We start from the raw sequence: 18854 nt of genomic DNA, 5'->3' as shown, positions 1-18854 counted from the left end.
CGTTCTCCGATTTCAAATGGTGGCTAAGAAAATCGTGCGGCACCAAACGTATGGAATGGATGATATGTTATATTCGTGGGGAATCGCGATACATTTCGCGACCCCATGAATACGGACATATACGATGTGGATTGCCAATACGTTGCAAACGAATGCACACCCCTAGTACTAAGAAAGAATTTCAATGATGAAGCAGGTTAAAGGAGAAAAAAGGGGCGACTCAAGCATTGCCTGGCCCCTTTCCTTATTCTGCCCCCTCATACCCTGTATGTGCCTGCATACTCCTTGGGATGATCAGTCTTTGATATTGCATCCCCATTAGAAGATTATCAAACTTTATATGCAAAATATCTCATGTAAATGCAGCACTGGCTAGTAGAGATGTGAATTGGAACCGGATTCGGTTCTGATTCCGGTTCCGATTCACATCGTGATTTTTTTTTCGTCCAGCCCGATTGGATTTTTTTTATCGGCTGCACCCGAGCCGATAAACAAAAAACCCACCCCGACCTTTTAAAACTAATTCCTTAGCTTCCCCCACCCTCCCCAAAATCTTTTGCAGGTACCTGGTGGTCCAGTGGGAGTCCCGGGAGCGATCTCCCACTCTCGGGCCGTTGGCTGGCACTAATCAAAATGGTGCCGATGGCCCTTTGCCCTTACCATGTGACAGGGTATCCGTGCCATTGGCTGGCCCCTGTCACATGGAGGGCAAAGGGCCATCGGCGCCATGTGACAGGGGCCGGCCAATGGCACGGATACCCTGTCACATGGTAAGGGCAAAGGGCCATCGGCGCCATTTTTATTAGTGGCAGCCGACGGCCCGAGAGCGGGAGATCGCTCCCGGGACCCCCACTGGACCACCAGGTACCTGTGAAAAGTTTTTTGGGGGGGTCGGGAGGGTGGGGGGAAGCTAAGGGATTAGTTTCAAAGGATCGGGAGGGGTTTAGGGATTATTTTGGGTGCCGTTTTTCCCGCCCTCCCCCAAAACAATAGGAGAACCCCACGAACAATATCGTGGGGTTTTTCTATCGGTTTCAGGGAGCCCCGGATTTCTGACGATTTTTTCAATCATCCGAAATTTGATTCACATCCCTACTGGCTAGTGTTTTCTAATAATCTGAATAGTTTAACTAAAACAAGAAGAATGCCTTAGGATACACTCAAGATAATCCTTATTACTCTTACTCTGTTTCTTGATTTTTTGTTTCTGTCCCCCCTTTGGTGTTTTTTTATTTTATCTTATTGCTGTTATGTATGTTCGCCATCTTGTGTGGTAAACATTGTAGTATTGCTTTTGTTTTTTAATTATAATTATGAATGTAGTGTATAATTTCCTTAGAATGGTGGATGGGTGAGTAATAAATGTTTAAAAATAAATATTTTATAGTGAGAAAACACTGGCCCAATATGTTCAGTTACATTTTGAATTCTTTTATACTTCTGTGAAGTCTTCAGATCTGTAGAAACTAATTAATGGGAAGACTTTGCTTAAGCCAATAAGGATAGAAACTATGAAAATGTAGCTAATTCTAATTTATAGGTTTCCTGTAAATAGAGACCTGAAAAACATTTTATTCATCTGTTTATCCAAAAAAAGAACAGAATTCAACCAACCAGAGAAGATAAAAACATAAGAACATGCTATACTGGGTCACACCAAGGGTCCATCAAGCCCAGCATCCTGTTTCCAACAGTGGCCAATCCAGGCCATAAGAACCTGGCAAGTACCCAAAAGGTAAGGCCTGGATTTTCTAAGTTCACAGAACTTAGAAAATCCAGCGGTAACGGGGGGCGGGCCTGCGAAAGCCGGCAGCGATCGCACCACTGCAGTGCGATCGCTGCCGGCATTCGCAAACCTGCATTACTGATGGCAATAAGGCTCCTTACCTTTTCGCCGTCAGCAATGTCTTCATGGCGTCCGCCCTGGTGCCGCCCCAACTCCTCCCCTTCCAGTGCGGACACCGCCCCAACTCCTCCCCTTCCAGTGCAGACACTGCCCCGAACTCGCCCCCTTTGGAAAATGACCCCCTAAGTCTATTCCATGCTATTGTTGCTAGTAATAGCAGTGGCTTTTTCTAAGTTAACTTAATTAAAAGCAGGTAATGGACTTCTCCTCCAAGAACGTATCCAATCCTTTCTTAATCACAGCTACACTAACTGCCCTAACCACATCCTCTGCCAAGAAATTCCAGAGTTTAATTGTGCACTGAGTGAAAAAGAACTTTCTCCGATTAGTTTTAAATGTGCCACATGGTAACTTCATGGAGTGCACCCTAATCTTTCTATTATCCGAAAGAGTAAATAACCGATTCACATTAACCCGTTCTAGACGTCTCATGATTTTAAACACCTCCATCATATCCCCCCTCAGCCATCTCTTCTCCAAGCTGAAAAGTCCTAACTTCTTTAGTCTTTCCTCATAGGAGAGCTGTTCCATTCCTCTTGTCATCTTGGTCGCCCTTCTCTGCACCTTCTCCATCGCAACTATATCTTTTTTGAGATGCGGCAACCAGAATTGTACATAGTGGGCCAGATTTTAGTACCTACATATGGGCGTAGATTTGTGTGCGCAACCCAGTGCGTACAAATCTACGCCCGATTTTATAACATGCGTGCGCAGCCGCGCGCATGTTATAAAATATGGGGTGGGCACGTGCAAGGGGGTGCAGACTTGTGCACCTTGAGCGTGCTGAGCCCTAGGGGAGCCCCGATGGCTTTCCCTGTTCCATCTGAGGATGCTCCAAAATCGGAGCAGCCTTGGAGGGAACTTTCCTTCTACCCCCCCCCCCCACCTTCCCCTTCCTTCCCCTATCTAACCCACCCCCCAGCCCTACCTAAACCCCCCTGACTTTTATTTTTCAAGTTGCGCCTGCTTACAGGCAGGCGTAGGTTGTGCACGCTGGCTGAGTGCCAGCACGCGATCCCCTGTCCTAGAGGCCTACGGAGGCCTCTGGCCATGCCCCTGCCCCGTCCCGAACCGCCCTGCCCTGCCCCTTTTTTCAAGCCCCGGGACATACGCGCATCCCAGGACTTGCCCACATCGCCGGGCCTATGCAAAATAGGTTCGGTGTGCGTAACCCCCCTATGCTCGTAAATCCAGCTGGATTTACGCGTGTAGGGCTTTTAAAATCTGCCCCAGAATTCGAGGTGCAGTCTCACCATGGAGCGATACAGAGGCATTATGACATTTTCCGTTTTATTCACCATTCCCTTTCTAATAATTCCCAACATTCTGTTTGCTTTTTTGACTGCTGCAGCACACTGAACCGACGATTTCAATGTATTGTCGGTTCTATGACGCCTAGATCTCTTTCCTGGGTGGTAGCTCCTAATATGGAACCCAACATTGTGTAATTATAGCACGGGTTATTTTTCCCTATATGCATCACCTTGCACTTATCCACATTAAATTTCATCTGCCATTTGGATGTCCAATTTTCCAGTCTCACAAGGTCTTCCTGCAATTTATCACGATCTGCTTCTGATTTAACTACTCTGAACAATTTTGTATCTGCAAATTGTTACAATTGCTCCAGGAGCTGTCCAAAATCATAAAGGTTGCTATAGCTGTTGTAGAATAGAATGTCCCCCCCCCCCCCCCCACACACACACACACACACACACAAATAAAGAGAATATTCTAGTGAAATATTTTCATATTCAGCTACACAGAGATTGGCAGTATGAGGGTCAATTAGCCCCTATTACTGTAATCTTAATTTGCAAATAATATTTCCTTCAAAAAGGAAAAACTGTGTATATAATGCTGCTGTAAGCTCTTTATGCATGAAGTCTGTTGGCACTCGTGGCATTGCATGTTATAGACAATGGGGTAGATTTTAAAAGGCTGCGCGCAGGTGTACATGTGCGCGCACTACCCGGTGTGTGCACATGTACAAATCTAGGATCGCTGCGCGCAAGGGCGTGCACAATTGTGCGCCTTGCGTGTGCCGAGCCGCGATGCCTTCCTCCATTCCCTCCCAGGCCGTTCCGAAATCGGAGAGGCCTGAAAGGGAATTTCCCTTCCCCCTAACCTAACCTTCCCACCCCTTCCCCTAACCTTTCCTCCCCTAGCCCTACTCTAACCCCCCCCCCCCCCCCCCCCCCAAATCTTTCTTTCACCTTTTGCGCCTTGGAGGCCTTTTGCGCCTGGAGGCCTTGTGCCTGGAGGCCTTTTGCGCCTGGAGGTAGGCGCAGGTTGTGCGCGCCGGCGCCCTGCCGGCATGCGATCCTTTGTCACAGTGGCAAATGGCCGCTGTGTCAGAGGCTTCTGGCCCCGCCACCACCCCGGACCACCCAGGAACGCTCACACCCCACCCCCTCCCCGTCCCTTTTTGCAAGCCCCGGGACTTACATGCGTCCCAGGACATTACGCACGTCGCCGGGCCTTTTTAAAATAGGCCCGGTGCGCGTAACCTTTTTAAAATCCGATCCAATGTGTGTGTTATGATATCCAATGCAGCACCTGCAAAATAATCATTTACTTTCTGTCCTGCAGATTAGCTGAAACCTCTGGGATCCCTCTTATCACCAGCATGTGGAGGCAGAGAACTTTCTTCTTCTTTTTTTTTTTTTTTGCTGTTATATCTTCTGGGATAGCCTGTGACTCGTCAGTAGTTCTCTGCTTCCCGTGGTGGAGGTGCTCCTGTGATAGCAGAGATTAGGAAAAAAAAAAAAAAGTTGTGGAACGGAGCAAAGATAGCAGACGCATGGGCCCTCAGTAAAATCCAGACCTTCTCAGGCTGGTGCCAAGTCCCTTTTTCCCCCTGCAGAACGCAGGGGAGCTCAATCAGAGCAGGATATTGTAATTCTGTAAAGTCTGTTCTTATAAATAAGAACATAAGGAACATAAGAAATTGCCATACTGGGTCAGACCAAGGGTCCATCGAGCCCAGCATCCTGTTTCCAAAAGAGGCCAAACCAGGCCACAAGTACCTGGCAGATCCCTTGCTACTAATGCCAGTAATAGCAGTGACTATTCCCTAAGGGCCGGATTTTAATAGCTACGCATGGGCGTAGATTTGTGCACGCAACCCGGCAAGCACAAATCTACGCCCGATTTTATAACATGCGCGCGCAGCTACGCACATGTTATAAAATCCGGGGTCGGTGCGCGCAAAGGGGTGCACACTTGTGTACCTTGCGCATGCCGAGCCCTAGGGGAGCCCCGATGGCTTTCCCCATTCCTAATTGCATGTGGCAGCAGGGGTGGGAAGGAGTGGCACAAGCTGTACAGCTCACCTAGGGTACTCAAGATATTTGCATCGGCCCTGATACAAAATATTCTGGGACTAGTTCAAAGTCTCTGACCAGGATATGTCTCTAACACACAATTTATTTATTTATTTATTTAGAAACTTTTATATACCGGTATTAGTGGGGACATCATACCGGTTCACATAATAACTGAAAGATTGGAAAATACATTTCAACAAGGAGAATGTAACTGGGCGGGGGGTAGAACAGAGAGGCAGTAGGAAGGATAGGGAAAACAAGAAAGTCATAACCAAAACAATTTACAATTTACAATGAAAGTCTCCTTAATTTCCTACAATTTACAATGAAAGTCTCCTAAAAATCCCCCAATTTACATTGGGGGATTTTTGTCACTTATTCTTAATTTTTCTAAAATAATTCCTTCATATGAAGGGCATACTCGCCAGCCCTGAGGCTTTGTAATGGGACTGAAATATTTGGCGATTTCAAAATTCAAAGAATGCGCATTTAAATATATTTTGAGGAGGTTGCTACAATTTTCCATGGGATCAGTCCACCAGATAACCATTCCTCCCTGCAAATGAACCACTCACGCACTGTTGGCATTATGGGGGGAAAAGAGTCCCAGATATGCCCAGCATTTTGGTCATCTCACTGTCCTCACTGTACCTGGTAAATGATGCTCAAACACAAAAAATAATTGTTAGGGGCAAAAAAGAGAAGCCCATGAATGGCTCCATTAAAATCCATGAGAGTTTGGCAGCGGCAGCAGAGAGGGGTCTTGGGGGGGGGGGGGGCAGCACGGTAATCGTTGAACCAGGACAGCAAAACAGATAACACTGGCCCTGGACACCAAAACGGTGTCAAGGTGGCACCAAGTGACATCAATAGCCTAAGGCACCGTGACGGGGTAAAAGTAGCCCAAACAGAAGCATCAACACCCCAAGGCGCCGTGAGAAGAGCAAAGCATCCCCAAGAGTGGCATGAACACCCCCAAGGCTCTAAAAGAGGAGTAAAGTGCACCAACAACAGTGACATAAAGACCTCAATGCTCCAAAAGAAGAGGTAAGCTGCACTAACGATGGCTTAAACCCCCTCATGGGACTATGAGAGGTGCAGCAAATGTATAAAGCATCAGATTGGCCTGGCAAGTCCCATAGTGGTCAAAAAGGAAATTTGAAAATAACTTTGAAAGCAGCAGGAGCAGAGGCAGAAACAATCATCTCTCAAAATCACTAACAGAGGCTCAAGGTAGCAGGAGGACTGGTTGAAAATCACAAACTGCAGGTGCAAAACAATGCAGCAAGAAAAGCATCCACAGCCCAAGTTTCTAGAAGAGAAGGCAGTGTACCCAAACAGAGTCCTGAACATCCCTAAGGCACAAAAAAAGAAGCAAGGCACCTAGAGAGGAGCATAAGGCACCAACAAAAGTGGCATGATTACTGCAAGGCACCCCAAGAGGGCTAAAAGCAGCTGAAGCAACAACAGGGGCGTGAACATCCCAGGGCTTAGCATGATGGGTATAACAAACAGCAAAGTAGCATCAAAACACCCAAGAGACAGAGTATGGGGTATGGCAAACCGCACATTGATATAAAACCTCCAAAGCACAGAGTAAGGGGTATGGCAAACAGTCCATGGCATCAAAACCCCAAGCATCATGGCAGGGGCAAGGGGCACCAACAACTTGAACAGCTCAAGGCAGCAATAGAGCAGCAAAGCAGCAGTGGCTTGAACAAAATGCTACCAGTAGTGGCAAGAATTCTCCAAAGCAACATGAGAGAGCTAGGACTCAGGAGCAGGTCGAGCAGTAACAGTGGCAGAATAACATAGCAAAGTGTAGAATCAGGAAAGGGGGGGGGGGAGGGAGGGAGAGAAACTTTTCATTTTTTAAATGTTACAATGTTTTTCTTTTGGGGGACAAAACAGTCTAGTTTAAAAAAGAGAGAAGCAGGGTGGGAGGATCAAGCTAGGACCCAAGAGTGGAACAAGAAAACAGTGAGGTGGTGAGCCAGGAGAGGCAGGGCATGAAGAGCGGGCACGGCAGTGCAGCAGCGACAAAAGAGGCATCTGTCAACAGCACAAGAAGGTGGGAATTTGTTCTCTGTGGCCTTGCAAATCAGTCTTCCTGCCACTTGCTTAGAAATTCTGGGAAACCCAAGAGAGTAAGGTTTATTTTAAGGAAAAAAAAAACATTTCCACCAACTTTAACACCAGCCATTAACAACAATATGGACTCGGTGTCCCCTGCCTTGAAAATACTTGTTCATTAGGTGCAATGGTTGACATGTAGGAGAGGAAATGCCTTGTGTGTCCAATATTCCAGTGGATCTGTGGCCATGTTCTCTATGCAATCTGTGAGACAGGGTGTAAATGATATTTGTGCTGGAATCTTCTTTAGCTATGGTCTGCTATGGCCATGGGATGTGTGGTGGGGGCGGATAAAGGTGGGGGAAGAAGTGATAGCTGACAGGATGCTACTCTTTCATCTACTACATCCCCACTGTCCCTTTATGTCTGGTACTTCCATTCCTGCATCCTGTCATGAAAACGCCAGGAACACAAGTTTTGTTGCTCCACTCTAGCTGGCAGCCCACCATTATATTGCTTATTGCTCCTATGATATTCACTGAGCTGTGGCTAATATAAATCACCTGGGTGTGCAGCACAGCCCACTTGTATCCTATTGCTCCATCCCCTCTAGAGCTGCTGCCTGCCTCTGCCTCAGCCTGCTGCGACCAGTGTGCGACCAACAGAAGATAGGCTGGGCCGAATGTCACTGGTAAAATGGATAACGTCCTCTCTCCATGTTGACCAGCTGTGCCTTCATGCAAGTATTACACAGGGTGGGATAACCTGTCTATTGAACCTCATCCTCCAACCCTGCTTCTCTCTTGGTTATACTAGGCTGCTTTGGCCCCAAAAAAGAGAACATTTCCCACCCCACCTCTTTCCTGGTTCTGCAATTTGCTGTGTTATTTTGCCACTGTTACTGCTCTTGGTCCTCTCATGGCGCTTTGGTAAACTTCTGCCAATGCTGGTACCATTTTGTCCAGGAGGGTACTTTATTTTATTTATTTAAAAAACATGTCTATATTGCTTTCTTCATTGATTGTTCAATGCAGTTTACAAGTAACATATATAATTCTTATAAAATAATTAATAATAAGCATTAGACAAAGGAAAATTAAAATAACATACATAATAAAACATTAACTAAAACAAAATAAACAGACATAAAACTGCATCTGAAAGTATGCAAAGTAAATAACAACTCACAAATACTACTAGGTAAAAAAACACAATGCTGGGGCTCAATCAGCATCTGCTTTCCGCCAGTACAAATATGATGACTATGTTCTAATTCTTTAATACTGAGAAAATCCTACTCAGGTGAAGCAGCCATTTAAATTCCACGCTCTCTGTAATCTCTTTTGAGATGGTCATCCAAGGCAATCATTTTCCCAGTTCAGCGTAACACTGCCTTCGATGCTGCCTGCCTTCTACTAAGGGACAGTGATGTGGTAAAACACCCCAGCTTTAGCAGCAAATTATGTGGTATCCTACCATCAGGTCAGAAGTGAAACCTGACCAGTGACAGTATGAATCAGCAGCAAAACCTGAGACATGTCCCCAAGGCTGTACATTCTGTAACCTGTACCTTTACTTGACTTCTAATTTTTTTACCTTTCTTATCTTACCCTTATATTTTTAAACTGTTTAAAAAGAGTAGCATGGCACCTTGGCAACACATGTAAAATTGTCATGCCAATAAAGCTATATGGATTGCTGTTGACATGGGGTCGAGGGCTGCCTGCCTGTCACCTCACTGGAGGATGAGGCCATGGGGCTCAGCTTGAGAGATTTATTTCCCTTTTTCTATGGATTTCTTTCTGCTTCTGCGGCTGCTAACTACTGCTTCTTTGAATGGCAGATTGAGTTCCCAGGTTAGTACTTAATTGTGCCCTCCTCTGAAGCCAATACCAATGGTTGTTCTCTTTTTACACGATGCTGCATGTTCCATTTCCTACACCGGTGGTTTCAGCTCTAGTTCCTGTTCATGCATTTGGAATTCCAGTTGTCCCCGCAGCTCCAGTTCCTGCACTGGTCATTCCAGCTGGCTCGGATATTCCAGTTACATCTGTTTCTGTTCAAGCACTGGTTATCACAGCTCCAGTTTCAGTTTGGGCACCAGTGATGCCGGCTCCTGTTTTTGCATTGGTGAATCCAGCTCTGATATTAGTTTCAGCAACTTTGCTCTGGGCAACCCCAGCTTCAGAGGTTCCAACATCTCTACTTCGGGCTGTTCCAGTGAATCTAACTCCGTTCCTAGCTACTCCAGTTTCAGGAGCTCCAGTCCCTGCAAAGGTGAATCTAATTTCTGTACCAGTTAATCCAATTCTTGCATTGTGTCTTTGGCTACAGCAATTTTAGCAGCTCTACACTGGGCTGTTTTGGTGTCAGCATTTCTTGCAATTCTACTGCCATTCCTAGCAACTCCAATTTCAACAGCTCTAGTCCCTGAACCAGTGAATTCAGTTCCAAATGTATTTAGAGCTCCAGTTCCAGTGTCTGCACTGGTGAATTTAGCTCCAGTGGTCTTCACGGTTCTAGCTCCAGTTTCTGAACTGGTGAATCCAGTTCCAGCTGTTTTGATGGCTCCAGCTCCAGTTCCTACACTGGTGAATCTACCTTTTTGAACAGTCTAGCTCCAGTTTCTGTACTTGCGAATCCAACCCCAGCTGTCTTAGCAGCTCCAGCTCCAGTTTCTGTACCAATGTTACCAGCTATCTTAACCTCAGTGAATCTAGCTCCAATTCCTGCCCCAGTAATTCTAGCTCCAGCTCCTGCAATGTTGAATCTGGCTCTAGTAGTTCCAGCTATTCCAATCAAAGTAGATCTTATGGACGCCCTAGCACACATCCTCCAAGATCAACATTTGGCTATCCTACAGGAACCTTTCCCTATCACCAAGACAAATCCTATATCCAAGACAAGATCCGATATCATGCCTCCAGCCCAGCTTTAAGTCATCTATGGCACCACAGATACTGATTTTGAATGTTCCAGTGATTCCACTCCTGGCAAACCCAGCACTGTCCATCTCTATAACCTCTGTTTCTTCCCCAGAAATTTTACAATCCCCAGAGAAATGTATTCTCTGATGCCAGTACCTGTACCAGAGAATCTAGTTCTAGTCATCTCAACAACTCCAATTCCTGAACCGAATAGTGCAGCCTCAGTCCTCTCAGCAACTCCAATTCCTGCACCAGAGAATCTGGCCCCAGTCCTTTCCGTGACTCCAGTTTGTGCATGGGAGAATCTGGTTCCAGTTATCTCAGTGAATCCAGTTCTTGCACCTCAGAGTCCAAGTTCAGTTGTTCCAGCAACTCCAGTTTCCCACTGAATAGTACAGTTCCACTTATCTCAGACTGCAGTTCCTGCTCTAGAGAATCTAGATCCAGTCATCTCAGCAAATCTAATTCCTGCACTGGAGAGTCTGTTACATTTGCCAGCTCGCGGGCTGCCCCCACAAGCCAGCACACTCACCTGACACCGCCAATGTTGCATCATGCCTTGCAGGATGCCACTTCCATCTTCCTCCTGGGCTTATGGCATGCGCCTGCCTATCTAGGCCCCAAGGCGGGAACCGCTCCTCCCAGTGCAGCCTGATGACATCACATGACCAGGTATTTAAACCCCGGCCATGCAACAGATCACAACCTCAGCAACAGGTTATCTGCTTCCTGAGCAGTGGTGCGTTGCTGCTTCCTGAGATCCTGCTCCTGATCCTGCATTCCAACTTCAATTCCTGCCTCATCCTGCTTCGTTTCTCCAAGCCCTACCTGCCACATCTCTTGATGCCCGCCATGCCTGCCTGCCTGCCTGCCTTGTTCTCCAAGCCCTGCCTGCCTGCCCACCTCATCTCTCCTTGCTCAGCCTGTCCTTGACTGACATTTGGATTGACCTCAGCTTGGATCTTGACCACTCTCACCTGCCAATTGACTCTATCCACAACCTGGTCCTAGACCATGCTAACCTGCTGGCTGTCTCTGACCTCAGCCTGATCCCTCACCATCCCTATCCACCACCTACCTCTGACCCTAGCCACAACCAGGACTTCCAACCATATAACACTTCACGAGACTCTTGCCAAAGTTCTGATGGCCCCCGGAACACGAGGGCTCAACCAAAAGGGAAAGGGGCTGGTAAAGTTGAAGCCCTAGACCAGTCTCACACCATCCTAGTCCTGCCAGGTGTCAGGGAGGACCTGTAGGTTGAGTCAACCTCCCCACAGCAACAAGGGTCCACAATCCTTACAGAGTCCAGTTCCAATCACTTCTATGTCTCCATTCCTGGCAAATCCGGCTCTGGTTCCAATCATCTCTCTAATTCCAATTCCTGCTCTTTTTATGTCAGTGACTGCAGATCCGGTTCCAGAGACTTTCATTGTAGTTGTCCCTAACTTTAGGCCAGCCAAGTCTGGGTCTGATTCTGACCCCATCTGTAACCCCTTTTTAGAAGGGGTAACATGAGGCCCAATGAACAGTTCTTTCTTCCCACCAGCAGAAGGCCTCAATTAGCCCCTTACATTATCTGTTCAGCCCTCCCAGCTCTATTGACTACTTAGTGCTGGTGGCCATCTTGCTACTGCCTGGACACATATGCATTTGAGACTTTGCTAGAGCTTGATTCTGAATGTTGTGCTCTTGTTTGGTCCTAGTTTGCTTCATATATCTAGTCCTGCAGTTGTCCTACACTGTTTCTGTGGGTGTCCAGGTTTTACAGTGGTCCTGCCCTGCTTCTAAGGGCACCTTCATGTCTCTAGGTTTGGGTTATACATTGCCTTAGTATGTGCTTCGTGTTTCCTGTTTTTCCTGTTCAACTCCCGCTGGCTGCCAGTACCTGAGGACTCAATCCAAGGGGAAGGTGGCTGATGTAGGAAGAAGACACAGTCCCGCATTGTTAGCCAGTTTCATAATTGTATATAAGTTCTATATATATATTTAGAGTGCCTTATTTCCGACCCTATGCACTTCCAGTATAGCCTTGTTAAGTATACATTATTCCTCTGTCTCCGGCACATTTCTGTTTCCAAGTTCACGTTGTTTTATTGTAACGTTTCTTCCTCTTCAATATTATTGTTCCAACCCCCTGTTCCTTGTGAACCGATATGATATGATTTGTAACATGAATGTCGGTATAGAAAAGAGTTAAATAAAGATGCCTATCTCTGCTTTTGTTAGAACCCACCCTGTCTGTGTACCATCCACTCTTTGCCTTCAGGGTAGTGCCTCCAGCTGAGAATACCATTACAAATACTCACTCCTGACGTCTTTCTCTCTTCCCTCCCAAAAATATATCCAGTGGCAGTGGTAAGGAGAGGCATTTGAATGTAGTGACAGTGAACTGTGAAACTCTGATGGGGGGGCTATCCCTCAACAAACATAAACTCTGAGGGGACCCCACTCCCCATCATAAATTCCTCTATCCAGCTTTCTAATATGGCCCTCATTTTGAAAAGTCTGGGGGTCCCTTCACTAATACATTGTGACTGGGTTTATAAACATGCTAAGGGTATAGTGGATTGTATATTCATGCTAAGATTTAGTGCATAGGCATTTAAATGTTTTTCCAGTTTTGTTACAAATCTTTTTTATTATGCCTTGCATTCTTTTTTGGCTGCTTTTCTAAGCCTGTTAAGGAAACCTTTTTAGTTTTAGACCATAAAATTCACTATTAAAGGGGCTGATACTTGTTTATAGTTGTGGCACAGCACCAGAGATATGCACTGGAAGCTCAGCACCTGCATAGCAAAATACATCTACTCTGCAACTTTAATTTGCACATTTTTGTTTCTCCATCGTAGCTGAGTGCAAATTTCAAATTCTCAGCCCTGAGAGTATCCAACTGTCTATCAATGTTCCTTCTAAATTTTTTCACAGTGATTCTGTGTGTGTACATATCTTTTAGTCTGGCACTATTTAGCTACATTTTATATCAGTTGTAGTTGTAGCTGTAGTTGAATATCCACAACGAATATGCATGAAATAGATTACAAATTTCTTGAAAACTAGACCTGTTTGTGGCTCTTGATGACCAGAATTAGCCACGCCTGTTCTAGAACTTCTTTTCCACTGAAAAATGCTTTTTTCTTGTACAATATTTATACCTTTCATATGCTTTCTTTTCCTTCTCTTTTCTAATGCATGCTATGAAGAGGTATACAGAAGAAAACCCCAGAATGAAAAAATATGAAAAATGTACAAATTAGAGTTTCAGGGCAGATGTATCTTGCTATGCAGCTGCTGTGTCTCCAGTGCAAAGTATTTGCACAAAAGCATTTTCGATTATTGGGCCAAGTGAATGGAATAAATTGCCTACTGAATTGTGGCAGGAAACTACAGGTTTTTTCATAAGAAATTATTTTTCTTATTTTTACAAGTGTATGCAGGGATTTAATGTTTGTATATATTTTTAGACTTTCTGTGTATTGTGCTTTGAGTTTTTGTATTTTATTTGTATATTTTGAATTTTAATATGTATATTTCTATTATAAGCCACATTGAATGTTATTGGATTTGCAGGCTAAAAGGTTTAACATAAATAAATAAATAAATAAATAAATAACTTAAAGGACCGACTCCAGAGATCTGGCCTGGTCCACCTTAAGCCCTATAGCAACAGGAAATCCTGGTCTGGAGGTGTATACCTAGACAGAGGGGATAACTAGCCAGGCTCAAGAGGGGAGAAGAGATCCCTGAGAAAAGAAGGAAGCCCAAGGAAGGCCAATAATTCTGATCTGGGAATTACATTAGTTTTTATTTTTAAAACTGCTAAGGTAAGCAGAGCTGCTTCTGTTTTGTTTTCTTATCATTAATAAAATGTTTATGAGAGAATAGTCAGATTACCACCTGAGTGGCCAGCCCAAGACAGCTCACGTGTCACATATGGTTACAGTTTGGAGATTTTTGTGCTAAGCTTGGCACAGGCAGAGAACCAAACCAAAAGAGAAATAAAAGAAGGGAACTTGTTTTTTCTTTTTCCAGGGCTTGCTGCAGTAGTGGCCAAGAAATGAATTCACAGCAGGCTAAGGAGGGTTGCTCCTCCTGGAGAGGGAGATTTATAGTGAGTCAGAGCAGAACAGGCAGGGTTTTGGTTTTTTTTTTTGTCTGTCCCTGAGGGAAAAGGGAAGTCTGTTGTCTGGGTGTTCCAGAACAGGGCAAACCTTTCAAGAAAAATCTATATTACTGGACCCCAGTAAGCTAACATGGAGCAAGTAATGTAAACCCTCAGTGAAGGGCAGCAGCAACTCCAGGCGGGGGGGGGGGGGGGGGTTTCAACCTTACTCAAAGTTGTGAACCAGCAACAGGAGGCACTGACACAGTTGGCCCAAGTAATGCATACCACCACAACATGGACAAGTTCCTTGTCTCCTGTTTTGTTTAAGATGGAGGCCAGTGAAGAACCAGATGTATTCTTAAAAATATTTGAAAGAACTGCCTACATGTCTGGCTGCCCAGAAGCCAACTGGACTGTGTAACTGGAAAATGTACTTACTGGCAAAAGCCAAGCAGCCTTTCAAGCTGCCAATCCCGATGGGAGAACCAACAATTCTGATGAATGGAAATGTACCAGCAACAGCTTAGAAGGAGTACCATACAACTTGGGGAAACTCTATGCAGCCTTTTTCTTTGGCTAAAAGATGCCAGATGGAAGTGACTACAGCCAGAGATGAAGACAGGCTTCGAGGTGTCCATTCAGGTCCTCCTGGAGAAGTTCCTGAACAGGTTGGACCAGCCCATGCAGCATTGGGTATATTGGCACCCAGGGCTCACCATAAAAAATGCATTGGAAGTGGCAGATGTCTTCTATCAGGCTCAGCTGATGCCAGAATCGGTGTGGAGGTTAGAAAGACAACCTGCACAGGCTCCCTGTTGTGGCAGCAAGGCTGCAGGACAGCTCTGCTTCCATACTCATGTCACAGTCACCAGGTTCCTCAGCTTGTTTCAGCTTGGAAGGATAATCATTTGGCTTGAGATTGCCAATACTAAGGAAGCAAGGCCATAGATGTCAACTGGCAACTCAGCCAGCATTAGAGGCTAAAGCATGCACTGATAAGGAAGGACCTTCAAAGAAAGGATGACATTGGAAGAGAAAAGGAGTCTCTGAGGTACCTGCCCCCCTAAGTATCAATGATCCAGACACTTTCTCCTTTTGTTCATTTTGTGCTGGGAATAGACATGAAGAGGAGTGTTGCTCCCTAATAAAGAAGAGAACAAAGAACCCTTTGTAGAAAGTGATAAAGTTAAAATGGAGCAGTCCCTACAAGCATGCTCCTGTTGTGTGGTAAAAGATCATGCTATATAGGATTGTCCATGGCTTGAGAATCTAGAATGAGAGTACAAGCTAGTGAAGATCCAAAAGAGGGAGCGCAGTTGAACGAAGGATGGGAGTGACAAACCCTTTGTGGGATTTGTTGGAGTTAAGGCAAATCAAGTCTTCAGGAATGCTCCCATTGTGGGGTAAAAGAGCATGTAGTCAAGGACTGCCCCCAATTTGAGGATGAAGAATGGGCGTGTAAATGGGCACATACTTTTGCAAAGATGCAAAGCTGCAATTTGGTACATGGTCCATGTCTGGATCGTTCAGACTTCATGATTCCAGTGGAGCTGAATGAGATTCCCACTTAAGCTTTGGTAGGTTCAGGGTGTGGCAAGACATTCATTAGGAAGGCACTGGCTCAGAGACTGCATGTCAACTTTAACATCTGGTCTGGGGGCATATCCCTAGGTAGAGGGGATAACTAGCCATGCCCAGGAGGGGAGAGAGGACCCCAGGGAAAAGAAGGAAGTCTAGGAAAGGCCAGTACTATTGAATGGTGAATTACACTGCTGTTTTTGTTTTGAGAACTGCTAAGGTAAACAGAGCTGCCTCTGTTTTGTTTTCTTGTCATTAATAAAAGGTTTATGAGAGAACTGTCAGACTCCAACCTGAGACTGTTCTCTGGACAACCCAAGACTTCTCATAGTATCACACATGCATATTTAGGCTCTTTACGTCTCAGCTCATGGGGCTTATGGTGCAGACTCTGAACCATTTTAGTAGCCCTCATCTGTAGTACTTTATTGAGTTAATATCCTTTTGGAAACATCACTTCCTTGGGGTAGCCAACCTTTCAAAGACCAAGAGCCGAAAATCCAGAATGCACAGTACCAAAGAGCCTCAAATTTTCAAGAGACAAGAAGAGGGTTCAGGAGTGGTGTTTCCCAACAAGGAATCCCCCACCCTGCTCCCACCAGTCTCCCTCTCTCAATTCTCACCTCTGCCTTAACCAGACAGGCTCTTTCTCTCAATCCTCCCATCAGTCTTTCCCTCTCTCTCAATTCCCAAAACCTGTGCCCACAAGTCTTTCTCTAAATCTTCCCAACTTTCCCCACCAATCTCTCTCTCTCACTTCCATCTATCCTTCCTATATTCTCTCAATCCAGACCTGTCCTCACCAGCTCTCTCAAGCTCCCTACCCTTTTTCCACCTGCCTCTATAAGCAGGCTAGGCATAACACCCTCCACAAGAACAATGACAGAACCTCAGCAGCCCCAACATAACACTTTCTATCTCACCCCTTGTGCGTCTATATCCCCCTATTCCCTTCTTTACCAAGAATCCCACAGCTCCTCATTTCTCCTGATCCTACTCCATCTGTCTCTATACTGTCCTCCACATACTCTCTCTTCTCCCCTACCTTCTGCCCCGCACCTGTATCCCTAACTCCTACCACTTTCTGGCTCTTCCACTACCCCATCATCAACACTTCTGGCTTACTTTCACATCTGCTTTCCCACTATGGCTATAACTCAGTTCATTTGAACCCTTTCTACTCCATCTCTAGTTCTCTCGTGCCCTCTCCTGTCCCCCAAACTATTTCATACACAACAGTTTCCTTCCACTTGGCTCTCAATCATCCCTTCTTCCAGCCCTTCTCACTCACTCTATTCCACCCAGCCTAACCCTGGTTCTTTAAGAACATGTGGCAGCATAGACTTTGGGGAGGAATAAGGTGCAAGACAGCCTATATTCATCTCTTCTTTATCTCCTAACAGCATTTACCCCTTTCCTCAACTCTCCTCATTTTCACCCTTTTTTGTGAAATATTCATCCCCTTGTACTTCTCTTCTCCTCCAAGTATCCACACCCATCATTTCCCCCACTATTTACCAATTCTCATACTAGACCCCAAGCATTTGCCACCTGCATTCACTCCATTCTCCTTTCACTCCCTTTCCCTTGGTACAAACTACTCTGACCTGACTGGAGTATCAAGTGACTGCTGTCAGCTGAATTTCAAATCCTGGGAGCACAGTGATCTGCTGGGCCTGGGGCAGTATCCATTCCAGCCCCTCCTTTATTGTAAACCACTTTGATATTAATTTGGTGTATTAATCTTAATAAACTAAACTCCCATCCAGCCAGCAGAACAGAGAAGAATCCTCTATTGCAGGCCGCAGGGTAGCCTGGAGCATAGACAGGACGGGGAAGGTGGGGCATGGAGCTAACTGGCTCTTCTCTACTTTGTTATTCTGTAATCTCTGCTCCAGCCCTTCCTCTTCTGTCCTCTGCAGTACTGCCCATTTGCCATGGGGACAAGAGGGCAAGAGCCGCAGTTTGCACACGAAAGAGCCACATGCAGCTCCCGAGCTACAGGTTGGCCATTCCTCTTATAGCAGTTACCCTTTTTTAAATTGGTCATCAAACACATGTTCTCTTGCCAACCTTCTTGTCATAGCATTTGCCTCAGATCAAATCTACGGAATAGTGAGATACTTACATTGCAGACCAATACATTTTGTATCCATATGTAATAAAAGATCCCATAATAATAAATAGCTTTATAGAACATTTTTTTATTTTATTTTAATTAGTTTAGAGCTTTTTTATACCGGCATTCATGATACAATCATATCATGCCGGTTTACAGATAACAAGGTATGCAGTAACTTTGTACAAATAACCAGTGCATAAGAAACAATAAAGTTACAATATAACATCTAAAACGTAGCAAGGTCCTAAGGCCCCTATCACGTCAGCTTGTTAGAGTTTCTTCTGTTTATTTTCTTTTATGGTTTCAGCACTAAGTATTCTGAGTTACAAAAAAAAAATCCATGCCCTCCCATTGAATAACTGGTTAGTGCAGATGTTCCGTGAAACTCACCTGGTGTCCATTAAAATTGAGACGTTTAAGATGTTCCTGCACCTACTGAAGTCTTTAAACAGCCCCTACATTTTCCAGTACTTGGCAAGTGTCAGTGAATAGCTGCCTTACATCCTGCTTCATGAAGTGCTTGATATCATTCATCTGTGACATCACAGAACACATGGATCAACAGCATTCCAGTGTCTTAAGAGCCCTGTGAGACTTCCATGCATGGTTGCTTCCTGGGGCTGTGAAGGAGTAGCAGAAAAGCTGCTTCTAAGGGCTAATTCCATGTACAGTCTTCAACATATCAGAATGCCTGTTTATTGGCTGTTTTCTGCATTCAGATATCATTCTAATATCCCTTTCCTTTATTCCAAAAGTTATGTTATCTTCAAGTAATAACAGACTGCGGCAAAATGGTGTAATATGAAAAATTACT

The 18854-nt window shown here is 45.1% G+C and overlaps 1 protein-coding gene across 6 annotated transcripts in view; it reads right to left on the bottom strand.

Moving 5' to 3' along the window:
• The window catches only part of LOC115094347 (TRPM8 channel-associated factor homolog), a 267622-nt gene extending 249085 nt beyond the window's left edge, over positions 1 to 18537 (bottom strand). For 4 of the 6 annotated variants that reach the window (XR_003857531.1, XR_003857532.1, XM_029607299.1 and 1 more), the window contains exons 1-2: positions 18431 to 18537; positions 4466 to 4645 (exon numbers count right to left, since the gene is read on the bottom strand). Coding sequence is in view for 2 of the 6 variants with exons in the window: in XM_029607299.1 (XP_029463159.1) it covers positions 4466 to 4480 (15 nt within the window). In the remaining 4 variants the exon portion in view is untranslated. The remainder of the gene's footprint in view (positions 1 to 4465; positions 4646 to 18430) is intronic. The other 2 variants (XM_029607300.1, XM_029607301.1) reach the window with 2 other exon arrangements.
• Between the last annotated feature and the right edge of the window lie 317 nt (positions 18538 to 18854).

This window comes from Rhinatrema bivittatum, chromosome 6 (assembly GCF_901001135.1).
Source record: "Rhinatrema bivittatum chromosome 6, aRhiBiv1.1, whole genome shotgun sequence".
Lineage (NCBI taxonomy): Eukaryota > Metazoa > Chordata > Amphibia > Gymnophiona > Rhinatrematidae > Rhinatrema > Rhinatrema bivittatum.
The sequence above is the reverse complement of the archived record's forward strand: the minus strand, read 5'-3'. Positions and strand labels throughout refer to the sequence as shown.